This window comes from Ovis aries, chromosome 20 (genome assembly GCF_016772045.2).
Source record: "Ovis aries strain OAR_USU_Benz2616 breed Rambouillet chromosome 20, ARS-UI_Ramb_v3.0, whole genome shotgun sequence".
NCBI lineage: Eukaryota > Metazoa > Chordata > Mammalia > Artiodactyla > Bovidae > Ovis > Ovis aries.
This window is the reverse complement of record NC_056073.1, coordinates 4722548-4750352: the sequence shown is the minus strand read 5'-3', so window position 1 is coordinate 4750352 and position 27805 is coordinate 4722548. Positions and strand designations below refer to the sequence as shown.

General features: G+C 38.3%; 1 protein-coding gene across 1 annotated transcript in view; it reads right to left on the bottom strand.

Annotated features, from left to right (window-relative positions):
- Positions 1-27805, bottom strand: part of BMP5 (bone morphogenetic protein 5) — a 143938-nt gene that overhangs the window by 48823 nt on the left and 67310 nt on the right. Inside the window, exon 2 of the mRNA XM_004018730.6 lies at positions 18253-18445. Within this exon, the coding sequence (XP_004018779.1) occupies positions 18253-18445 (193 nt within the window). The remainder of the gene's footprint in view (positions 1-18252; positions 18446-27805) is intronic.

The following is a 27805-nucleotide window of genomic DNA, read 5'->3' as shown; positions in this document are numbered from 1 at the left end:
GACATCAGAAGAGCTAAACCAGTTTTTATCATCTTTATATAAATATCAATGTATTATAATGAAGTAAATAAAGATGTAGGGAGCAGACAGAGCTTGAACAATTAAGGAATTCTTCAGCCTCAGTTTCCCCATGCATGAAAAGAGTATGATAATCCCTGCTTTAAAAAAGTGTTTGAAGACCAAATGTAATATAATCTGGATCTCTGTTTGGAAGAGAGGAAAATTATAGTTGAATCTTTTGCCACAAGAGGAAAAAATGAAGTTGAAAACATCCAAAGTAAAGTTATTCATGTAATCAACAATGAGATGGTGAAAGAGAAATAGTCTTCATATTGTTACAGTTTCAATCATATGTACTCATGTATATGTGTGTGTATATATATATAGACACACAAATATGCATATATATATATAGAGAGAGAGAGAAAGAGAGAGTGACAGAAAGAAGATGAAGTAGAAGCAGTTATCCAGGAGCATAGACATTTTACTGTCTAAACAAAAAGCTCTAAATCTGGTCAAGAAAAGTTTTGGGAAACTGTCTAGAAGATACAGAGATAAATTTCCAGGCAAAAGTTAAAATACTCTATTTCCATGAGGCAAGAACCTTACAGAGCACAGTGATATCTCCACTTTTCCCAAACTTTCTCCATTATAACTTTTTCAACTCCTTTCATCTCCTTTGTCTCTGAATAGCTTTCCGTGGTTAGTAGAAATGTAATGATGACCACCTAAGAAGAAAGCATCCATCTTTTTCTGAGTATCCAACCATAAATACACACCATCTGAGGAATGTGACACACAGTTCAAGCATGGCACATATTAACAATGGATGCAAATGTTATTCTCTGGAGTTTATAATGTCAATAGTTTCTATCACGAGCAACTTTAAAAGTGTTAGAATTTGACTTTGGTATTTGCAGATAATTGTTTGTTCCTCTCAAAACAAATAAGAAATAATAAGCTTCTGTAAATCTCACAGAACACCCATTTTCAGATTATCTAATTCAATGCTGTGTTTACACTGAAAAGGTATAGATGCAAATTGGTAAAACAGTAATTTAACATGGACTCAAATGGCAAAAATGGAAAACAAGCTGAATTCCCAGTATGAAAATTCAACCACTTTTCTCTTTGCAGATTTTTTTAAATTGCCAAGATCCTGATAATATTAGTAGGTTTCCCAGCACTACACCATTTCATATTTTTCCCTTGCAGAGAGATCTATACATGGGCTACTGAATACACACACACACACGCGCACAGCACGAGAGAGTCCCTCACTCAACAAGAAACAAAGAAGTGACAGTGTTACATACACAAACCAACTACTTTTAAGTTCCCTAATGAATGAATGATATGCCCAGTTCAAGTTCCTAAGAATTCTTCTATGCTATGATTCTTATGACCCCAATGGATATGAAATAGTCAAGGAAAAAATGAGTTTTTAGGGCATGAATTATTCCCATTTTTAGCTTTATAACATAAATCTATAGCTAGAGCAGCATTTCTCGACCTCAGCATTATGGAAAATTTTGACCAGATCGTTCTCTGTTGGGTGGGGGTACCCTGTTTATGGCAGCAGTTTCAGCAGCATCTTTCGTTACCCCAGCATTACTACCCGTTGGATGTCAGTAGGCCTCCACCCTCGCCAACAGTGAAACCCCAAAATGCCTCCAGACATCACTAAACGTCTCCTGGGGGTGAATCCCCTTGGTGGAGAAATGGAGCTAGAGCTTGATCTCTGCAAGTGCAGGGACGCAAGCCATGCCTGGGTGCTGTCCTGTATCCTCAGGGCCAAGGGCACCACCCATCTGAGTGTTATTTCCACTGCTCTCAAGAGCCCATGAGGTCCCCCGGGTGTTACCGTCAGTGTGCATCCTGAAGTACGTGCACAGAAGAGTCACAAATCCTAGAGAAGCCGGAGGGTGAGATGATGTCAACGTGAAACTGACTGTGGATTGGAATGATGACAGCTCAACTAAATATATCCAAGTAGGGAGGGTGGCGAATGACAGCCAGCAGGCCGGCTTAAAATGTTTTTGCAATGGGGCACAGACATTCATATTCACAGTAGAACATTAGGACGGGGTTGAATTCTACACAGCACATTTTCTTCGGGGGATATAGAAATGTATCTCTTTGTGAAAACATTGACTCAAGGAAAGCACTTAGCACGGTGCTAGACACACAGTGAGCACCCCCAAGTGGACAAGTGCTGACTGCTTTGCTTAGTAGCAGGACTGGTGGCATTGTTCTTACCATTTAATAATTCAACTCTCTATGTACTTAGACATGTCAGTGCTTAGGAATATTTCTCCTAGGATCTCTCTCACATCTCTCCCAGCCACCACCCCACTCCTTCTCAGTATAGAAGTTTCTCCTACACTATTGATGGGAATATCAGTTGGTAAAGCCATTGTGGAAATCAGCATGGAAGTTTCTCAAAAAGCTAAAAATAGATTTACTATATGATACAGCAATCCCACTCCTGGGCATATATCCAGAAAAAAAGCTAAAATTCAAAATGGTGCATGTGCCCATACATTCATAGCAGCACTGTTCACGATAGCCAAAACATGGAAACCATCTACACGTCCATCGATAAGGGAATGGATAAAGATGTAGTACCTAGATACAATGGAATACTACTCACCCGTAAAAAGAACAGACTTGTGCCACCAGCAGCAACATGGATGGATCTAGTGAATACCATACAAAGTGAAGTAAGCCAGAAAGACAAAGACAAATCCACATGATATCAGTTACGTGCAGAATCTCAAATATGACACAGATCAACCTATCTATGAAACAGAAATAGACTCACAGTCATAGAGAACAGACTTGTGGTCGCCAAGGTTGAGGAGACTTCGGGGTGGGGGAAGGAGTAGAGTTTGGGATTAGCAGATGCAAACTATTATATATAGGATGGATAAACAACAAGGTCCTCCAGTCTAGCACAGAGAACTATATTTAACATCCCATGATAAACCATAATGAAGGAGGATACGGAAAATTATACATATATACGTATATATATACTCACACATAACTGAGTCACTTTATTGCACAGTAGAAACTCACACTACATTGTAAATCAGCTATACTTCAATAAAGAGTCAGAAAAATACAGTTAGACATTAAAAAAAGTTCTTACTCATTTTCAAAGGCCCAACTCAAGAGTAAATGCCTCCCAGCGGCTTTCCCCAAGGTTCTTCACCCTCCAACATGAAGAATTAATTACCCTCATTTGTATTTCCACAACACGTAGTACATACTTACATCATACTGCTTAGCGCATTGTTTTACAGTTATTAAAGCCTGTGTGTGGCAAGCCCACCTCAACCCCAGCCTCAGGCTATGAACTCTGGGAATCTTACTTACTTGCCTTGTGTGCCCTGTGCTGGCCATGTGCAAGGTGCTCAGCAAAAGCCTGGTCAACTCAGATGTATTATCTGGAAATTTCAATCATGTGGAAACCTCATTTCCCAATAAGGCCAGATATATGAGGTGTGACTGAAAAGTGATGCTTTCTATACAGAATATGAGGCTGTCTGCCTCACACGAAAAGATTAAATAAGTGAAATGATGCAAAGCATGTTAAATTTTTACCAAGAAAAATAAAGATTTGGATAAAATATCAGAACACTCTTTTAAATGGCACACATTTAAACAGGAGTATGAATAAATGAAGGAGGTGGGAGATGATAGGAATAAAATGTATAATTTTAAGACTTATGGGTCTTGCTAAGATAAATAAGTGTGAAAAGAGATGACATCATGTGTCTGTCTCTTTCATATTTGATTACATAACACTATCAAAGTATTTATAGAGTAGAGGGTTAATAGATCAGACAGTGTCTTGAACATAAAATATATCTATAAAGCATAAACCTAAATTACTGCAAGGACCCCCACCCTGACACTCCTAGACGATACCTTAGGGGAAGTAAGCTTTAAATATGCGAAATTATATATATGCACACGCATACATGGGCTTCCCAGGTGGCGCTATTGGTAAAGAACTTGCCTGCCAATGCAAGAAACATAAGAGATGTGGGTTTGATTCTTGGAGGGAAGATTCCTTGGAGGAGGGCATGGCCACCTATCCCAGTATTCTTGCCTGGAGACTCCCATGGATAGAGGAGCTTGGCGGGCTACAGTCTATACGGTCACAGAGTCAGTCATGACTGAAGCAACTTAGCACACAGACACCTACATACACACACACACACACACACACACACACACACACACACACACGTGCACATTTGCAATATCAAAGGCACTGCCTTAAAGAGTACAGCCTGCACTGACTTTTCAATTGTTTCTTGCTGCTAAGTCACTTCAGTCATTTCCAACTCTGTGCAACCCCATAGACGGAAGCCCACCAGGCTCCCCCATCCCTGGGATTTTCCAGGCAAGACTACTGGAGTGGGTTGCCATTGCCTTCTAGAGGTACACTATTACAATCATTAATCATATATCAAACTATACCTTTGATCAGCTGCTTCAAGTCTAGTCATCATTTCCGTTGAAGGGTCAGTCATATACTTGGTAATACAAGAAATAATAATCTTGTGAAAAAAGCAAAATACAAATGGTATAGTTAATAACACTAGAGGAATTAAAAGTAAATATTTAAGCCATGAGCCTCCCACACGAGTGTTTTTTTAAAGATTGTCAAGACTAGGGAATGGGTCACTTAGAGCAGATCTCTGATTTTTCATGTGGTTCAAATGTGTTACATTAAAGGATTTACGAGGTAAAAAAATAGAGCATTCAGTTTGAATTATATGACTCTTGATGAAAGTGAAAGAGGAGAGTGAGAAAGTTGGCTTAAAGCTCAACATTCAGAAAACGAAGATTATGGCATCTGGTCCCATCACTTCATGGGAAATAGATGGGGAAACAGTGGAAACAGTGTCAGGCTTTATTTGGGGGGGGGCTTCAAAATCACTGCAGATGGTGACTGCAGCCATGAAATTAAAAGACGCCTACTCCTTGGAAGGAAAGTTATGACCAACCTAGATAGCATATTCAAAAGCAGAGACATTACTTTGCCAACAAAGGTCCGTCTAGTCAAGGCTGTGGTTTTTCCTGTGGTCATGTATGGATGTGAGAGTTGGACTATGAAGAAAGCTGAGTGCCGAAGAATTGATGCTTCTGAATTGTGGTGTTGGAGAAGACTCTTGAGAGTCCCTTGGACTGCAGGGAGATCCAACCAGTGCATTCTGAAGGAGATCAGCCCTGGGATTTCTTTGGAAGGAATGATGCTAAAGCTGAAACTCCAGTACTTTGACCACCTCATGCAAAGAGTTGACTCACTGGAAAAGACTCTGATGCTGGGAGGGACTGGGGGCAGGAGGAGAAGGGGATGACAGAGGATGAGATGGCTGGATGCATCACCGACTCAATGCATGTGAGTTTGAGTGAACTCCAGGAGTTGGTGATGGACAGGGAGGCCTGGTGTGCTGCGATTCATGGGGTGGCAAAGAGCCAGACACGACTGAGCGACTGAACTGAACTGAATAGCACAGATATGTCCCTGAGATGCTGTAAGGTGTCAAGGGTCTTGCAGTTGTGTAGGGCTGCCTTTCTCATCATAGAGATCTCAGAATTCAATAGGCTAATAGCCTGGTTACTATCATTTAAGGCTTATGAAAGTTGTCAAGGCTTAGATATGGTCAATTACATCCTCCAACCCCACTGAAGGCACACACACACACACACACACACACACACACACACACACACACACACACACACAAGCTTCTAAATGGTCATACCAGTAGAATACAGATCTTTGACCCACTGGGATCATACCAATGGTAGATTGGTTGTGGTTACCTGTAATTTGTTAACATGTATGACCTTAAATTCATGGGAATCCCAGGCTACACCTTCGTATCATGCCTGTAGATGTCAAGGCCATCAATGAGTGCCACAAATCCACTGAGTTCTCTACCAATCACTCTCTCTAAGGGTAATAACAGGCATAGTTCATAAAGCATCCAGCCTTGTCTCATAATTACCAGGTTGATCAGTTTTAGTATGATTTAACCGTTCCCAACATAGAGGAGCCTTTAAACTTAAATGACCATAGCCTGGTGTTAACCATGTAGATCCTCCCCCATAATTGTGGGAGTTTTCCTTTTAATAGACGAGAAGTTAATTTTTTCTTAGTTGAATTCAAAACACTATTACATCTTATACTATATATGAAACAGACAGCCTACAAGGACCTACTGCATAGCACAAGGACAGTGCTACAGTTGATATATTTTAATAACCTGTAATAGGTGAGAATGTAGACAAACATGTTGGGCTTCTCTGGCGGCTCAGAGGTAAGAATCTGCCTGCCAAATAGGAGATACAGGTTGATCCCCAGGTTGAAAAAATCCCCTGGGGAAGGAAATGGCAATCCACTCCAGTATTCTTAGCTGGGAAATTCCATGGACAGAGAGGACCCTGGCAGGTGAGAGTCTGTGGGATCACAAAAGAGTCAGACACGACTTTGCAACTAAACAACGACATATATGTATGTATAAATGTATAACTGAAACACTTGGCGGTTCACCTGAAACTAACACACCATTGTAAATCAACTGCATTTAAATAAGAAAAAAAAATTTTAAAAAACACTAGAGGAGTACATCAAGGCTATATATTGTCACCTTGCTTGTTTAACTTATATGCTGGGTATATCACGAGAAATGCCAGGCTGGATGAAGCACAAGCTGGAATCAAGATTGCCAGGAGAAATATAAATAACCTCAGATAGGCAGAGGACACCACCCTTATGGCAGAAAGAGAAGAGGAACTAAAGAGCCTTTTGATGAAAGTGAAAGGGGAAAGTGAAAATCTGGCTTAAAACTCAACATTCAGAAAACTAAGATTACGGCATCCAGTCCTATCACTTCAGGGCAAACAGATGGGGAAATAATGGAAACAGTGACAGACTTTATTTTCTTGGGCTCCAAAATCACTGCAGATGGTGACTACAGCCACAAAATTAAAAGACCCTTGCTCCTTGGAAGTATAGTTATGACCAACCTAGACAGCATATAAAAAGCAGAGACATTGCTTTGCCAACAAAAGTTCATATAGTCAAAGCTATGGTTTTTCCAGTAGCCATGTATGGATGTGAGAGTTGGACTATAAAGAAAGCTGAGCGCTGAAGAATTGATGCTTTTGAACTGTGGTGTTGGAGAAGACTCTCGAGAGTCCATTGGACTGCAAGGAGATCCAACCAGTCCATCCTAAAGGAGATCAGTCCTGAGTATTCATTGGAAGGACTGATGCTGAAGCTGAAACTCCAGTACTTTGGCCACCTGATTCAAAGAGCTGACTCAATGGAAGAGACCCTGATGCTGGGAAAGATTGAAGGCAGGGGGAGAAGACGGAGAATGAGATGACTGGATGGCATCACTGACTCGACGGACATGAGTTTGAGCAAGCTCTGGGAGTTGGTGACGGACAGGGGAGCCTGGCGTGCTATAGTTCATGGGATCGCAAAGAATCGGACACAACTGAGCAACTGAACAACGACAACGAGGTACATACATAAAACCCACATGCTTGACAACAAGAGTTTTAAGAGGTGACCAAGACTTGAAACTGTCTGACAGTACTAGTTTCCTTTCCCACTTCAGTTCTTAAGTTGAGAAATGTATGAAGCCACGCATAATTAGCGCTCCAGAAATAATAACAGCAACTCAGTATTAAAATTAGTTTTTCAAATTGAAATTCTTTGCATTTTAACTGTGGTCACCTGATAAATAAATGAAGTATTTTTAATGCATTCTTCTCACTTCCAGAGAATTACAGACAAGGTTTTTCATTGTCAAGAACATTTTCCATAAAAAAATGGAAAGAAATAAATTATCTGTGTTCATCCTGTGCCTCTCGTAGCCTAAGAAAAATAAGAAAAACTTTTTTTTTTTTTAATCCTGGTGTTTTGTTCAGTTTAGTTTAGCTCTTTGCCTCTGTCTGCCTGGAAATGTTAGATTGTTATTTTGTAAAGAAACATGTAAAGCTGTTTCATTATCTTCTTTCACTCAATGATGCTTATGCTCGCTTCTGATTATAAAAATAATTTTTACTATAAAAATTTAGAAAGTACAGAAAGGGTGCTGAATTAAAATTTAAAGTTACCACCGAGCGGTTAATGAAAGCTTGCTGCTTCCTTCGTTTTGCACATGAATTTATTCTAACTATGTATAATGTATAAATAAAATTTCTTTCATACTTTTATTTAATTCCCTGGAGAAGGGAAAGGCTACCCACTGCAGTATTCTGGCCTGGAGAACTCCATGGACTGTATAGTCTATGGGGTCGCAAAGAGTTGGACACAACTGAGTGACTTTCACTTTCACTTTCATTTAATTAACATTATAGCCTAAGCACTTTACAGTGTTACTATTAAATAAAATATCTTTAAAACATAATTTCTATTTGCTGTATAAAGTGTAGCATTTCAATATTTCAGGAAACAAAGTACAACTTTTTCTCTTCTCTTTAAAACTGAAATATTGAAAGGGGAAATCAACAATAACACAATAATAGTGGGAGACTTTAATACCCCACTCACACCTACAGACAGATCAACTAAACAGAAAATTAACAAAGAAACGCAAACTTTAAACGATACATTAGATCAGTTAGACCTAATTGATATCTACAGGACATTTCACCCCAAAACAATGAATTTCACCTTTTTTTCAAGTGCTCATGGAACCTTCTCCAGGATAGATCACATCCTGGGCCATAAATCTAAACTTGATAAATTCAAAAAAATCGAAATCATTCCGAGCATCTTTTCTGACCATAATGCATTAAGATTAGATCTCAATTACAGGAGAAAAACTATTAAAAATTCCAACATATGGAGGTTGAACAACACACTTCTGAATAACCAACAAATCACAGAAGAAATCAAAAAAGAAATCAAAATATGCATAGAAACTAATGAAAATGAAAACACAACAACCCAAAACCTGTGGGACACTATAAAAGCAGTGCTAAGAGGAAAGTTCATAGCAATACAGGCATACCTCAAGAAACAAGAAAAAAGTCAAATAAATAACCTAACTCTACAACTAAAGCAACTAGAAAAGGAAGAGTTGGAGAACCCCAGAGTGAGTAGAAGGAAAGAAATCTTAAAAATTAGGGCAGAAATAAATGCAAAAGAAACAAAAGAGACCATAGCAAAAATCAACAAAGCCAAAAGCTGGTTCTTTGAAAGGATAAATAAAATTGACAAACCATTAGCCAGACTCATCAAGAAGCAAAGAGAGAAAAGTCAAATCAATACAATTAGAAATGAAAATGGAGAGATCACAACAGACAACACAGAAATACAAAGGATCATAAGAGACTACTATCAGCAGTTGTATGCCAATAAAATGGACAACGTGGAAGAAATGGACAAATTCTTAGAAAAGTACAATTTTCCAAAACTGAACCAGGAAGAAATAGAAAATCTTAACAGACCCATCACAAGCACGGAAATTGCAACTGTAATCAGAAATCTTCCAGCAAACAAAAGCCCAGGTCCAGACGGCTTCACAGCTGAATTCTACCAAAAATTTCTAGAAGAGCTAACACCTATCCTCCTCAAACTCTTCCAGAAAATTGCAGAGGAAGGTAAACTTCCAAACTCATCCTATGAGGCCACCATCACCCTAATACCAAAACCTGACAAAGATGTCACAAAAAAAGAAAACTACAGGCCAATATCACTGATGAACATAGATGCAAAAATCCTCAACAAAATTCTAGCAATCAGAATCCAACAACACATTAAAAAGATCATACACCATGACCAAGTGGGCTTTATCCCAGGGATGCAAGGATTCTTCAATATCCACAAATCAATCAATGTAATTCACCATATTAACAAATTGAAAAATAAAAACCATATGATTATCTCAATAGATGCAGAGAAGGCCTTTGACAAAATTCAACATCCATTTATGATAAAAACTCTCCAGAAAGCAGGAATAGAAGGAACATACCTCAACATAATAAAAGCTATCTATGACAAACCCACAGCAAACATTATCCTCAATGGTGAAAAATTGAAAGCATTTCCCTTAAAGTCAGGAACAAGACAAGGGTGTCCACTTTCACCGCTACTATTCAACATAGTTCTGAAGTTTTGGCCACAGCAATCAGAACAGAAAAAGAAATAAAAGGAATCCAAATTGGAAAAGAAGAAGTAAAACTCTCACTGTTTGCAGATGACATGATCTCTACATGGAAAACCCTAAAGACTCCACCAGAAAATTACTAGAGATCATCAATGAATATAGTAAAGTTGCAGGATATAAAATCAACACACAGAAATCCCTTGCATTCCTATACACGAATAATGAGAAAGTAGAAAAAAAAATTAAGGAAACAATTCCATTCACCATTGCAACGAAAAGAATAAAATACTTAGGAATATATCTACCTAAAGAAACTAAAGACGTATATATAGAAAACTATAAAACACTGATGAAAGAAATCAAGGAGGACACCAATAGATGGAGAAATATACCATGTTCATGGATCAGAAGAATCAATATAGTGAAAATGAGTATACTACCCAAAGCAATTTACAAATTCAATGCAATCCCTGTCAAGCTACCAGCCACATTTTTCACAGAACTAGAACAAATAATTTCAAGATTTGTATGGAAATACAAAAAACCTCGAATAGCCAAAGCAATCTTGAGAAAGAAGAATGGAACTGGAGGAATCAACTTGCCTGACTTCAGGCTCTACTACAAAGCCACAGTCATCAAGACAGTATGGTACTGGCACAAAGACAGACACATAGATCAATGGAACAAAATAGAAAGCCCAGAGATAAATCCACACACATATGGACACCTTATCTTTGACAAAGGAGGCAAGAATATACAATGGAGTAAAGACAATCTCTTTAACAAGTGGTGCTGGGAAAACTGGTCAACCACTTGTAAAAGAATGAAACTAGATCACTTTCTAACACCGTACACAAAAATAAACTCAAAATGGATTAAAGATCTAAATGTAAGATCAGAAACTATAAAACTCCTAGAGGAGATCATAGGCAAAACACTCTCAGAAATAAATCACAGCAGGATCCTCTATGATCCACCTCCCAGAATACTGGAAATAAAAGCAAAAATAAACAAATGGGATCTAACTAAAATTAAAAGCTTCTGCACAACAAAGGAAAATGTAAGCAAGGTGAAAAGACAGCCTTCTGAATGGGAGAAAATAATAGCAAATGAAGCAACTGACAAACAACTAATCTCAAAAATATACAAGCAACTTATGCAGCTCAATTCCAGAAAATAAACGACCCAATCAAAAAATGGGCCAAAGAACTAAATAGACATTTCTCCAAAGAAGACATACGGATGGCTAACAAACACATGAAAAGATGCTCAACATCACTCATTATTAGAGAAATGCAAATCAAAACCACAATGAGGTACCACTTGACACCAGTCAGAATGGCTGCGATCCAAAAATCTGCAAGCAATAAATGCTGGAGAGGGTGCAGAGAAAAGGGAACCCTCCTACACTGTTGGTGGGAATGCAAACTAGTACAGCCACTATGGAGAACAGTGTGGAGATTCCTTAAAAAATTGCAAATAGAACTACCTTATGACCCAGCAATCCCACTTCTGGGCATACACACCGAGGAAACCAGAATTGAAAGAGACACATGTACCCCAATGTTCATCGCAGCACTATTTATAATAGCCAGGACATGGAAACAACCTAGATGTCCATCAGCAGATGAGTGGATAAGAAAGCTGTGGTACATATACACAATGGAGTATTACTCAGCCGTTAAAAAGAATTCATTTGAATCAGTTCTGATGAGATGGATGAAACTGGAGCCAATTATACAGAGTGAAATAAGCCAGAAAGAAAAACACCAATACAGTATACTAACACATATATATGGAATTTAGGAAGATGGTAATGACGACCCTGTATGCAAGACAGGAAAAAAGACACAGATGTGTATAACGGACTTTTGGACTCAGAGGGAGAGGGAGAGGGTGGGATGATTTGGGAGAATGGGAATTCTAACATGTATGCTATCATGTAAGAATTGAATCGCCAGTCCATGTCTGACGTAGGGTGCAGCATGCTTGGGGCTGGTGCATGGGGATGACCCAGAGAGATGTTGTGGGGAGGGAGGTGGGAGGGGGGGTTCATGTTTGGGAACGCATGTAAGAATTAAAGATTTAAAAATTAAAAAAATAATAATAAATAAAATAAATAAATAAATAAATAAAATAAAACTGAAATATTCACAACTTAGGCAATGGTAAACAATAATACTGTGATAAACATTTATATGTGAATCTTTGTCTAATTTTCTATATCTCTGATATTTCTGTAAAATAAATTCATGGATAAGCAGTCTCTCACCCGCTTTGACTGTATTTTACAGGACAATTAGATTATTTATTTAAAACTTGGGTTTTCAGGAACAAGCACACAAATAGCTTCAACTGCTCATAAGCTGGATGGTGTTCATTTTATTATTAGACTTAAGAATCTAGTACAGCCACTATGGAGAACAGTGTGGAGATTCCTTAAAAAATTGCAAATAGAACTACCTTATGACCCAGCAATCCCACTGCTGGGCATACACACCGAGGAAACCAGAATTGAAAGAGACACATGTACCCCAATGTTCATCGCAGCACTGTTTATAATAGCCAGGACATGGAAACAACCTAGATGTCCATCAGCAGATGAGTGGATAAGAAAGCTGTGGTACATATACACAATGGAGTATTACTCAGCCGTTAAAAGAATTCATTTGAATCAGTTCTCATGAGATGGATGAAACTGGAGCCAATTATACAGAGAGAAGTAAGCCAGAAAGAAAAACACCAATACAGTATACTAACACATATATATGGAATTTAGGAAGATGGCAATGACGACCCTGTATGCAAGACAGGGAAAGAGACACAGATGTGTATAATGGACTTTTGGACTATGTGGGAGAGGGAGAGGGTGGGATGATTTGGGAGAATGACAGTCTAACATGTATACTATCATGTAAGAATTGAATCGCCAGTCTATGTCTGACGCAGGATGCAGCAAGCTTGGGGCTGGTGCATGGGGATGACCCAGAGAGATGTTATGGGGAGGGAGGTGGGAGGGGGGTTCATGTTTGGGAACGCATGTAAGAATTAAAGATTTTAAAATTTAAAAAATAAAAAACTAAAAAAAAAAAAAAAAAGAATGTACCAATTTCCTTCATAGGAATCAAGGATCAGGTAATTTTTTAAAGAAAATCAACTATCATCATTTTGCTTACTTTATCTTGACATAAATAATAGCAAATGGTAGCTACTGTTATTATAGTAACCACCTACTTTTTGTTACCCTTTGTACACAACTCCCTAAATCCTAGTAAAATAGATGATCCTAGAAAGCTGTTGATATACTTATTAAGTATCAACTCTGGTCTTAGCACTGTGATAAGCACCAGTCTTTCCAACAACATCTGAAATATTTTTATTGTTCTGAAATGCTTATTTTTGCTTTTATTTTTGGTTAGATTTATAAACTGAAACTTCAAGATGTATTTTCTCCATATGGGAATTCTGAAGACTGTGCTCTTATTACTATACACCACCATCATCTACAATGACTTTGAAATCCTATATAGAAACGTGAAATACACTACGAGGTGTATGTGGCCTTTCTGCAGCTTCTGGCCCTTAAATGTCTTTCTTTGGCAGAGAAACTGGAGTCCAAAAAGGGGGTCCTAGATTTACAGACAATGGCACAGCATAGGATTGCATTTTATTGCACTGTGGATAGGGCTTCCCAGGTGACGCTAGAGGTAAAGAACCCTCCTGCCAATGCAGGGGACATACGACACTGGTTCCATCCCAGGGTCTGGAAGATCCCCTGGAGAAGGGCATGCCAACCCGCTCCAGTATTCTTGGCTGGAGAATCCCATGGACAGAAGAGCCTGGTGGGCTACAGTCCATGCCGCTGCACAAAGTTGCACACAATTGAAGCGACTTAGCACACATGCACACTTTGGATTAATGAACCATTGGCAGCGGATGAATGTTTTTTTCACATATAAGGAAGGCATTTTGCAAGAGATTCTCCCACCTGGAGAATGATACATAAAACTGAAGTGTCAGGCATGCACGTGTACATTTGTATGTTTTAGTGATTTAAACAAATAGGGAACAAATTCCATACACATTAGCAAATATACAGAAGACAATAAGTATAGCACAACCCTACAGGAGAAAACCAAGAACTTCCAGATATTCAAGATGGATTAAGAAAAGGCAGAGGAACCAGAGATTAAATTACCAACATCCGCTGGATCACAGAAAAAGCAAGAGAGTTCCAGAAAAGCATCTACTTATGCTTTATTGACTACGCCAAAGCCTTTGACTGTGGATCACAGCAAACTGGAAAATTCCTAAAGAGAAGGGAATACCAGACCACCCTACCTGCCTTCTAAGAAATCTGTATGCAGGTCAAGAAGCAACAGATAGAACTGAACATGGAACAATAGACTTGTTCCAAACTGGGAAAGGAGTATGTTGACACTGTATATTGTCACCTTGCTTATTTAACTTATATGCAGAGTACATCATGTGAAATGCCAGGATGGATGATGCACAAGTTGGAATCAAGATTACCAGGAGAAATATCAATAACCTCAGACATCAGATGACATCACCCTTATGGCAGAAAGCGAAGAGAAATTAAAAAGCCTCTTGATGAATGTGAAAGAGAGTGAAAAAGCTGGCTTAAAACTCAGCATTCAAAAAACTAAGATCATGGCACCCAGTCCCATCACTTCATGGCAAGTAGATGGGGAAACAGTGGAAACAGTGACAGACTATTTTCTTAGGCTCCAAAAATCACTGCAGATGGTGACTGCAGCCATGAAATTAAAAGACGCTCCTTGGAAGAAAAGCTATGACAAACCTAGACAGCCTATTAAAAAGCAGAGACATTACTTTGTCAACAAAGGTCCATCTAGTCAAGGTTATGGTTTTTCATGTATGGATGTGAATTTGGACCATAAAGAAAGCTGAGCACCGAAGAATTGATACTTTTGAACTGTGGTGTTGGAGAAGACTCTTGAGAGTCCCTTGGATTGCAAAGAGATCCAACCAGTCCATCCTAAAGGAGATCAGTCCTGAATATTCCCTGGAAGGACTGATGCTGAAGCTGAAACGCCAATACTTTGGCCACCTGATGTGAAGAACTAACTCATTTGAAAAGATGCTGATGCTGGGAAATATTGAAGGCAGGAGGAGAAGACTGAGAATGAGATGGTTGGATGGCATCACCAACTCGATGGACATGAGTTTGAGCAAGCTCCAGGAGTTGGTGATGGACAGGGAAGCCTGGAGTGCTGCAGTCCTTTGGGTCACAAAGAGTCGGACATAACTGAGCAACTGAATTGAACTGAACTGGACAGGACAAAATCACAAAGCAGCAACAGTACTTAATAGTAAATATTAAAAAATGTGAACTTGGTAGAACTGAATTAATATTCAGTTGAATTCACTGAGTTAGATATTTCAAAATAATGTTCATTAAATTGAATAGAATCCTATCCAAGTTATGCCATTCTAGAGTCTGGAATGGTAGGGTGAGAAAATATCAATCAAGGAGATACACGTAGTTTAGATTTCAGAAATCATTTTCAAAGAGTTAGGAAAAATATCAGTGAAATTCTGGATCTTACAGTAGATTTAAACACATATTAAAATAAGTAAAGACTTAACCAAATTATACCCAAGAATAGTGATAGAGCAGTCAGACAGAGTACATGTTTACCAGTTATAATTAGAGAAATACCATAGTTTCAAAATAGACAAATGTTTCATTTTTGGAGAGAAATGAAATTTTCCAAAACTATTATATCTGATAAAGCATCAATACTCATAAATATTTCAAAATGTATTATTAATAAAACTCAGCATATGTTCATTCATAAATAAACCTATAAATATCAATGAATAATTATTAAATAATCATAAATATTAGCATTATTTTCTAATTACAAGTGTATTTGTCCTTTATTTTCATCGTTGTTATTATGTCTTAAATTATGTAACTGTAGTTAACATACTTACAACATAGAATGAAAACAAGCTCAAAGCATAGCTAGTTCAGTGGAGGACATTCAAAAATATCCTGAGCAGATAGAGCAATGGACCTAAATAAAAGTTAGGACCTTTAATTGTGGTCAGTGTAAATGTCTATATTTAGATTCAAACAAATTAATAGGGGCCTGGTGTACAAACAGTTCCTGTAAAAAATACTTGGCATGTTGAATAACCAAGTACAGATTTAACATACATAAAAATATATTGCGAATAGTCAAAAAGTAAGATAATTCAAGCATTTTAGGATATGTCCATGGACGAAGTAGCTGCAGTCCATGGGGTCGCTGAGCGACTTCACTTTCACTTTTCACTTTTCAGTTTCATGCATTGGAGAAGGAAATGGCAACCCACTCCAGTGTTCTTGCCTGGAGAACCCCAGGGATGGGGGAGCCTGGTGGGCTGCCATCTATGGGGTTGCACAGAGTTGGACACGACTGACGTGACTCAGCAGCAGCAGCAGCATGGAGGAAGTACCCCATTCATGGCTAATGATAATTTCAAAATTGTAAATCATATCAAACAAATTCATAGTTCTGATTCTAAAAATAAAAAATTACTTATGACACTGTCCCTTCTTTCAGGGTGTCACAAGCCCAAATGTCAAAACAGACATAGTTAAAAGAGAAATATATGAAGGATTTATTAACTATGGCAATATAATTAAATAGTATTTGGATCATTATTTTCAATTCTAATCATTTAATTTTAAAAGATACCACCATTATTTAGTATTTTTTAAAGAATAAAGTAGTGAGAAAATAACTAGTATCTTTTTATAAATGGAACCACCAGACTGAGATTTAAAAACAAACAAAAAAACTCACCCATAAACAAGTAGCTCGTATGTGTTACAGCTGAGAAAAGAGCAGAGATGTTTCTGCTTTGAAATCACTGCTCAGAAAATAACAGTGTACAGAGATAAGCTTCTATTAAGATGTGTCCTGTTGAGCTAGTGTTTCATAGGATATTAAGGATAACCAAAGGAAAAGATTCTGTAGTTGAGTAATTTTGAAGAAGACCAGGTAAAACTAAATTGACAGGTTTCTTTGTTGACAAGACTTTACTATTCTGATATTAATGGTGAAGCACCTAAAACACAGTCAGACAAGTAGACTTTTGAAATGCATTTGACCCCAGGAGCATTTTATTCTCTTCTTTCACTGAGTATTATAAGGAGTTAGTTTCTATGGAACACTCACTGGAAAACCCTGTACACTCTAACACCAAAAAAAAAAAAAAAAGCAAATGTCAGGAGCTAGAAATATTCAATGAGAGAGAGGCCTCCTCAGGTTCATGACAGGTGTCTTTCTAAATGTTTGTCTTGTCAACAAAGGACATACTATTTCATCAAAGTGGAAATCTAGATTTAATGAATGGAGAACAAATTCCACCTCAACATATCTCAATTAGAATTTTTTAAAAAATGTAAGAGCAGTCCAACAAAAGTGCTTATCAGTTGTCAAAGGTTTTATATAAATAACAGGTTTACCAATTTCTATATTGGTGGAAGGTCTGAAAATACCACTAAAGTCTCTTTCTAATTCTTATATTTGATAGCTCATCTGCAGTAATTATCAGCTGGGGTTTTCATACATTTAGTATTTCAGATTCTCTGTCCATTTTTGTACCATTTTGAATTAAGCATTTTATAGACAGAAGACGTACAGATTAGCTGTCCGTATTTACTGCAAATACAAAACCCACTTAAGTATACACAGTTTACACTTAACACCAGGAAAAAATAAAGTCACTGTTACTTAAAAGACAAGTGATTTAAATAATGTTAATCATACATTCCATATGCGCAGAATTAACATGGAAGTTTTCTCATTTTAGAAACGAGGAAACGGGCCTGGAGAACACATACAGGGGAGCATAAGGCACGGCGTCGGGAGTACGGAAAAGCTGTGAAATATACGAGGCACGTTTCAGTCAGTTACACGCGTCTTCCACGTGTCTATACATGCCTTGGTGCCATCACGTGCAAACAAGCATGACTGGACCCATGGCACGGGTTTTCAACGGATTTTACTACAGTGTGACGTGCATCTGCTAGGATGGAAGTCAAATGAAACACTGATACCTATTTGTGTATTCCTTGATGATCTGATATATGCTAATCTTAATCGTTTCATTTTCAAACCGGCCGTTGCTCCTATCCTTGTATATCCGGAATTCTGCAGCCGTCACTGCTTCTCCTTGAGGAATCTGCGTAAGATCGAACCGGAATTCTTTGTAATGCCTTCGCTGGTGCGAAAAATCTTTGTCTCTTTCAACTGAAACCAACAAACAGAAAAGGAAGTAAAATGTTAGTCCTTTATTAAGTATGGAAATTAATGGTAAATTCTTTCACTTTGGAAAACAAACAAGCAGGATGTTATAAAACTGGGAAAACACTAAAACCACAGACTCATACGTGTTTCTAGTTAAAGGAAATTCCACAAACCAACAGCCTTTAGTTCAAAAGCAATATAACCTCTGCGGTTTTATACAAATTCCTGGCTCCTAAATGGAAAGGTTATCCAAAAATGTTTTTTAAAGGGATGGTTGTGAAGTTATTACTAGTGTGTGTATCCAGTACCGGAACAGAGGAGGCTTCATACAAGAATTAAGACTCTGTGATAGAAAGCTCCAGAGTTCCAGGTGAGGTCAGCGGTGAGATTTAGCACAGCCAAGAGAGGAAAATCGGAAGGCGGCCCAGGGAGCTGCCGGCACAGCGGGACTGTGTTTATGAAATTTTAGAGGTCAAGGAAATAAAACAAATTCATTTTCACAAGGAAGATTATTTCTAAAATGTCTTCCCAGGAGAGTTTTTTCCTCCTTTTAGCAAATGCAGTGCTCTTTTTTTTTTTTTTTTTAATGCACTTTCATTAGTTCTTAGTGGTTACTGAGTGCAACCTCCCCGATCGCCCCCCACCCACCCCCGCGCCCCCGGCCTCTGCACTGGTGGTGCAGCAGCATCCAGTCTCCTAAAGCCCTCCGCCTGTTTTTAGGCTCTGTAATTGAGAGAGGAACATGATTCCGCCTTCAGCAACCTTCCTACCAAAAGAGGTCAGAGAATTTTTCCTCTTGGGAATGTGAAGGAGTGTTGAACTCAGGACAGGAAGTGTCAGGCATATCATTACATAATCTGGCTTTATAAAACGCTGTATTGCTTGATACAGTCTATGCTTGTTATCCACCAGGGGTCTTGGCCTTCCCTAATCAAGAGAAATTGATCAGAGGTCAGACAAGGCTTTACTGGGGCCCCTGTTACAGCAGCAGGGAGCAAAAGCAATAGATGCCCTTGCTTGGTGCTGAGCAGAGGGTGGCAGTGAGCTGGCTCCTTATATGAGCTGAGGGTAGAAGTGGGTCCTGGGTCAGGCCAGAGGGATGGCTCAGGTGGTGCTGTGTGCAGAGGGCATGTGTAGGACCCTGCTTTTGCTCTCAACACCCTGTTTTTGCTCCAGGCTCTTTAGAAGTGGCAGTTGAGTTTTTGATCTTTTTGTATTGGTTGTCTCTATTTTGCCCCAACTGGCATACACATAGTTATTTTTAGCCCCTTATAGTTTCTTTGTATTTTTTTTCCTCAAGAAGACCCTTCCAGGGGCAGGCATGGCAGTGAGGAGGCCTGCATCCCACCTTGTCTCATGCTGGGTGCCAAAGTCTTTCTTAAAGAGCCACCTAATGAAAGGGCACATGTTTAGTAATGACATATCATTTGATGGAACTAAGTTTTGCAGCATTGGTAGGTTTCTTACAATCTGTTATCTCAGATAATATTGGACAATGAAGCCTGGCAGATGATGGTCCAAAGAGAAATGACTGAAGCAATTTAGCATGCATAGGACAGGTTACAAAAAATCCACTGCAAAGTACTGTGTTCCAAGTGTCTCACAAACCTACAATAATATTTTTTACATACATCAGTGATATTTCATTGCTAAAATGTCATTAAAGAAGATAAAAGATGCATGCTATAAAAACAACTCCCAAAGTTTGTTAATGGCATTAAGATACAAGAATATTTATAGGAGATTAATTAAAATGTCATTACCAACGTTGCTGGAAATTTATAACATTGGGGTCCTAAACCAGAGAAAAGGTCAGGATTAAGAAAGAGAGCAGGCAGTCATGATCATTGAGGGGTGATTTTGGGGAATCAAGGCTGTTGGACACTTAAGTACCAGCATCAGACAGGTTCCAAGTCTGAGAGGAAGCTCATGATAAAGAAACCCACAATTCTTTGCCTTTATCCTCAAAAATAATCTCTGGTTTATTTTCCCTAGAGGAGTAGCAGGTGGTTTAGGAGAGCAAGAAGCTCAGCCCCACTTCCACCTTAGATACCTAGCCCAGCAAAAAGGAAAAGGTAAGCTATGCCTGGAGGCATCTTCATCCCATGAACTTGGAGAGACAGTGCTCTCAGGCTGCCTGGCTACACCAACACTATCTCCCATGACTCATGAACTTTTGTTTTATTTAAATATCATTATCTTGGTCCTAAGGGCTTCCCTTGTGGCCCAGCTGGTAAAGAATCCGCCTACAATGTGGGAGACTTGGGTTTGACCCCTGGGTTGGGAAGATTCCTGGAGAAGCGAAAGGCTACCCACTCCAGTATTCTGGCATGGAGAATTCCATGGACTGTCCATGGTATTGCAAAGAGCTGAACATGACTTAGCAACTTTTACTGGTCCTAAAAGAGGTTCTTTCCTGGAGAAATTAATTTACCTTTCCCTAAATAAGGAAGAGACTGCATTTTTAATATCCTATTGTGTTCCATAAATTAAATCACTTTTTTTGTCTAAACAGCAGCTGGCTATAGTGTAGTCTGCTATGAACAAGTCTCCCCCTCCAAAGTGTAAGGGCAGAAAATTACCTACAAACAGGATTTCTAATAGCTAGAGTGTACATATGAATTTAAAATCAGCCAAAACTCTTTTTTTACATAGCACTACATTTAATTCACTGTAAATTTCTTCTTTTCTGATCCTAATTGAGACAAAACAGATGACATAATGAAACATATTAAAAATAAAACTGTTTTAAGCATTTTATTAACATTAACACATTACACTTTACAACAATCTGTGGGGTAGGTTCTATTATCATCCTAATTTTGAAGATGAAGAAACTGAGGAGGCAGAGTAAAGAAACTTTACCAAATAATTTGAATCTGTTAGGTAGAAAGTTAGGCATCAGCAACAAGGGGGTGGCCTGTCTAAAAGGGATGCAAGCTGATCTCTGAACGCCATGCCAGGCACACCCAGGAGAGCTCACAGATATGCTTCAAAGTAACCACAGAGACTTTTTCCACTCCTGCACAGGCACCCTAGGTACACAGGAGGTGCAAAATAACCTCTAAGTAACCTTGGGCAAAGGAGTCCATTAAGGGCTCATGAATATTTTACATTTAATTATAACAGACATAAACAACACAGCTTGTTTATATCTTATGCGAAGACATAAACAACACAGCTTGTTGTCATATAACTTGCAATTTTCAATTGGCCTTGGGGGTAGGCCCGTTTGAATTCCCTTTAATTGACTGGTGGTGGGTCCAAGTCCTTCTTTGCACAGGGCATGGACAAAAGTAGGAACTGAAAGCATGAAAGGGGGGAAGCCAAGAGGGATCAATAGGAAGGAGGAGAGCTACTTTGGGGTCAGCCTGCTCCCATGTCTTGGGAGTGTCTGTCTTAGAAAAGATCTGTGAGCTGAACTGAGCTGAAACTTGTCTGTTGTTCTACACCTTTTACTCCATTGCTCCAAATTTTTGTTGTGCCAAGATAAGAACCGAGGAAGAGACATAAACTGACCTGATAGATCCAAGCACTTGAACCGAACTGTGATTCTTAACAGGAGGCTGGGCTGCTTGTGCTAACAGACTGTTACTTTGTCCTAACTAAGTATTTATGCTTTAATAAAGATCAGATACATTAGAAATTTGGGGTTAACAGATACACACTACCATATATAAAACAGGTAAACAACAAGGACCTACTCTATAGCACAGGGAACTATACTCAATACCTTGTAATAACCTATAATGGAAAAGAATCTGAAAAAGAATATATATATGCATACATATATATGTGAATCATTCTGCTGCACACTTGAAACTAACACAACATTGTAAAGAAACTATATTTCATTTTTTAAAAAAGGAAATAAAAGATCTGAAATTTTGCATTTACAAGTCCAAAATCCAAAAGCCTCTGTAAACTGAAATTTTGGCTTTAGCTTCAACTGGCAGAAAAACTGAAAATTAACCAATTTGAGATGATTTTTAAAGTCCCCATTTATCCCCACTTTATATTTATTGCTTTGCTGCAGAAATGTTCTGTTTGTTTGAGTGGGTGGCACTGATCCAGACTCTGCTTGAGAAATTCCGCACTTTAGACTCTAAGTACTCATCAGTCATTCCAAAGTATATATTCTCTATTCTGAAAGTCAATATTCAAAATTCTGAGTGATAACAACCATTATTCAATTTTCCATTAACAATCAATTTTGCTTTTGAAATTTAGACAAAAGTAACTGTAATTTTGGACATCAGAACTTTGACATGAGTTTGTTACGGTCCAGTCTAAAGCATGCACCTGCACGATGCGGACAAGTATTGAATTCATATTATGTAAAGTCATCTACTGTTCTGGAATCCCCTGTGAGATGTTAGTGTAATAAAGTGGAAAGCTAGAGTTTCAGCTGTTATTATAAAATTTCAGTTTTCTAATCCAGGCTCTTTAACCTAACCCCTTAAGGGGGCAGATTTTCAAAGAGTTTAATAAAATTTTATATTAAATATACCACACAGAATAAAGTTGCAGAGCAGATTTGTCCAGCAATTCAAATTCCTATATCCTACTGCTTTGAATTATAATTGCACCAGTAAATTCCAGGGGACATGTTGCAATGAGTAATGGAATAAAAGCAGTATTTATATAGCCTTGCACTCCTAATGATGCTCACAAATATTCACAAGGTAATCTCAGTTACTTAGGGAAGTGTCAAATACTAATATTCCCAACTTAAGAATAAGAAATTGGGTGATGACAGCTAGGCAGTAACAGATGTCCGTCTTCTAAAGCTCATTATAAATCTTTGTTCAATGTCCATACCACCTACATAATGACATCCTACTTAGGGACTAGTTCATTGTTAGTACAGGTGACTCTTGAACAATACAGGGGCCAGGAAAACTGACCTTCTGCACAGTCAAAAATCTGTGTGTAAGTTTGACTCTGCAAAACTACTAATAGCCTACTGTTGACTGGAAGCCTTACTTATATCATAAACTTTTGATTAACACATATTTTGTATCTTATATCTATCTATATTGTATGCATTCATGACATACTTAACTTTTGTTAATTTTTCTGATTTTTCTAGGTCATTATGTTCATGTCTGAGCTTTTTCAAACTGCTTCAGATCTCCGAAAGTGTTTCCAATATGTTTATTGAAAAAATCTGCATATTAGTGGATCCATGCAGTTCCAACTGTGTTGTTTTGGGGATCAACTGTATATTTCAACAATCTTTATCAGCAATACACAAGAATGTGGAGGACAGGTGAAGTAGCAAGGGTTTGATCACCAGTGTATAATCAGCATCTAACCCAACAAAATATTGATTCAAAGAAATCTCCTAATAAACTTTGGTTGAATGAAAGACTATGAATAGATCAAAGGCTGTTTCCGTCTTTTCCTTCAACACCATCAAGCCACATTTCCCACTGACTGAGGGCATCCTGATTTATTTGCCTCTCATTTGGAGGGAGGGGGACATATAGTTTATTTACTCCTCGAAACTTTACTTATGTCTTTAAGCTTCTCTTACTTGCTCAAGGGCCCACAGCCTATAATTGGGAGAGAGCAGATTTCAGCCCAAGAGCAAGATGTCAACTTGACAAGCCCCAGCAAGACACTGTGTGTTTGCTTTTCCTGGACGTCATTTTGTTTGTTCATTTCGTCTAATTATCCCTCAGGAGAGTTGATCTTTCAATGCTTTCATTCTCCTCTATGAGATGTTCCTACCCTAGAAAGGATGCCTTACATTCTGAACTCCACTCATTCTAGAAATCACTCCCTCCAACCTTTATCTTAGAAAACATTATATTATATTCACTTGTTTAATACTTACTCCACTTCTTATCCAAGGAGATGTTTATGAACAAGCAAGCAATTGTATTCACAAGTTGAATTAATATTATATAATATTTCTTTTTCTTTCTTTCTTTCTTTTTTTTTTTTTTAGTAGCCACATTGCATGGCTTGCGGGATCCCAGTTCTCCAAATAGGGTTCCCTGAAGTGGAAGACAGAGTCTAACCACTGGACTGCCAGAAAAGTCTTTATATAATATATCTATTAGCAAACAAGGTCATCCTTTTCCTACAACTACATTTGAAAATAATTGTAACTCACTAGCTTTTAGCTTTCTCCATCAGAACTACTACCAAAGCAACACTTCCAAAATAGATGAATGAGAACACGTACATTTCATAGTCTTTAAATGTAAGCTTTTTACAGGAGCTATCTTTGCCTTGTTCATATTGTGATTACTTTTATATTAAATATATTGTGTTTCTCTGTATATTACACTGTGCTACATAACTCAATGCAATTGTGAATGGCTTGGAAAGCTCAAAAGATAATAAACAAGTAGAAAAATCATTATAATGTATACAAAATATTTGGAGGTTTTGACTTGATTCACAATGTATTAAATATTTGGATCCTTCAATTCATTATTTTACTTCTGTGTTACATCAACAAATGCTATGCATGAGTTTCCAATACAACCTTATTATCATTTCTAATAAAGTCTGCGTTACAAGATTAAGATCTGCCAGATCTTATAAAAACCATAATTGTCAATACATTCCTATTCAAGTGTAGAAAAGATCTCATTGCCAGCCAAGACAAATAAAAGCAAAAAGTGAAACAGTGAGCTCACTCAAGTCACACCAAGACTTGTCCATGGGGATAAAATGACACAGGGCTTGAAACAGGCTGAGACCAGGAGGTTAACACTTGTTTCTGGTGGGGATCATTTCTTCATCCCACAACACTTCACTGTTTCTCTCATACGAAATGCACAAGAAAGTATAGGGACAAATATGTGCTCAATCGCTCAGTCATGTCTGACTCTTTGCAACCCCAAGGACTGTAGTCCACCAGGGTCCTCTGTCCATGGGGATTCTCCAGGCGAGAACACTGGAGGGGGCTGCCTCATACACCCTCCTCAAGGGGATCTTCCCAAACCAGGGACTGAACCCAGGTCTCCCACATTACAGGTGGATTCTTTACCATCTGAACCACCAGGGTGGCCCAAGACTACTAGAATGGGTAGCCTATCCCTTGTCCAGGGGAACTTCCTAACCCAGTAATCAAACCAGGGACTCCTGCATTGCAGGTGGATTCTTTATCAGCTGAGCTACTTGGGAAGCCCTTAGGAACAAATATAGCTAGACTTAAAACATACATCTTTATCAATTGATTCACCTTTGAAAATTGTATTTAAAAAGAGAAAAAGACAACCTGCCTAGACTTCTATTTTCTTATCTGCTATGTATCTAACCAGATCAACGGGCTATATTTTGCCAAACAGCCATGCAAATACAACCCAAATGCCACAGGCTCCTCTCCCACTGTCGTTTGGGATACACTCTTGTCTCGAAGATTGTTACATGAAAACCAGCGAAGATCACCATACATTAAACAAGCGCATCAACACAGGGTTGTTTATTTAACATTTGAGCTGATGGTGGCCCACAGAGCTCTCTACAAAAATGAAAGATTTGCTTCCTACACACATACACACACACACACACACACACACACACACACACACACACCAACTCACAGAAAAAACATCAAAAAGTCAGCAGAATTAATACAGCTTACCACTCAAAACAGAATTGTAATGATGATGGGAAATGTACCTCCTGCTTTCAGAAAGCATGTTTTGTGTCTTCCAAACGTTTCCATCTACAAACCACCTAGAGCAACTGAAAGGTCACCTACACTGACAGAAACAGAGAATGGATTTATTTTTACAGTTTATTTTAAAAGTGGCAACATCAAAGCATGCAAGAGGTAATATATGAATCAGAAGATTCACATTCCATGAGTAATGGGCTGAGAGTGAAAAGAAACAGGATTGCCTTTGTAGAAGCCCCAAACTACATTCTAAATGCTCTAAATTGCCAAAGTTCTGCAAAGATTAAGCTTCTTCTGTTCAAAGACAAGACATACACGGAGGCATTTTCTTGTTGAGATATAACTTTACAGAAGTCAATGACTGATGGCATTCCCTTTTTTCCAAACAGACACCTCTCTGAATGACTTTATCATAAGTAGAAATTGGATAGAAATGTCCTGACTAAATATTTTGCTGTCTGCAATATCTGAAGAGTAGGTCTAATTAACAGAGAATTGCAGTTTTATCTATTTAGTGATTTATCTGCCGTTTTAAGGGGATGCATCCATGGGTAATCAGTCTTAATCTCCCACACAGGGCTGGAACTTGGAAGATTCAAACAGAACCAGTAGCTGCAAGGCAAAGATAGCATTTTCCCAGGAGCACAGCCAGCTGTTGAAAGAATACAGATCATTGTTTGCTGCTGAGTGCAAAAAATCATTAAGAGATTACTCATAGAATTATTAATCTGTATTACATTTTAAAGTGAAAAAAAAAAGCAAAGCTGTCATGTGACTCCAGAGATGTCTCACTCTGCGAGGCATTCCTCACTGAGTAGTCCGCCAAGAAACATAAACTTGGGCCTATAAAGGCCTATTCATTGGTCAGTGAATGCACATGTCACATGCTTCTTTGAAAGGATAACCATCCCAGAGAGTGTGGTAAACTCCAGATTCCAGAAACCCTAAGAGCCTCTTAATACATAGCCATGTGTGACTTGAAAAAGGGAAAACCATCCCCCGGAATGGTCTATTGCGAAGAACAATTTCAGTTGACTTTTGAATGTCCTATAGTTGAAGTCTTCCTACTGGTGCTCATAAATGCTTCATGAATAGAGTTTGATAAGGAGGAAAAACTGCAAAACAATCGTGAGATGGGTAAATTATTTAAATTTTGTCCTGTGATAGGTAATTTCCTGAATTAATTAAAAGAATGCTGCACACAATTTTGAAATTGACAAAATCGAATTACTGATCCAATATTTATATATTACTTTGCTTTAAAAATATGAGCAATTTAGGGACCCAAAGAATTAAACCTGAGATATACAGAACAGACTTGTGACTGCCAGGTAGGAGGGAGGTGTGAGAGGGAGGGGGTGGGAGTTTGGGATTAGCAGGTACAAACTATTATATATAGGATGGATAAACAACAGGTCCTGCTGTAGAGCACACGGAGCAAAATTCAATATCCTGTGATAAATCATATGGAAAACAATATGAGGAAGCATATATATGCATAACTGAGTCACTTTGCTGTAGAGCAGAGATTAAACACAACTTTGTAAATCAACTATGGTTCATTAAGCCTTCTACAAAAAGAGCTTTGGAACTGGAAGGAAGATTGTCTTAAGGTTTCCTCTCACTTCTCAGACTGGATCGGGCCCGGGACTCAGCCATCAGTGGTTATTAGAACTCAATAATAATAGCTAAATCAGGAATTGGAATAAAAACTGATAAGT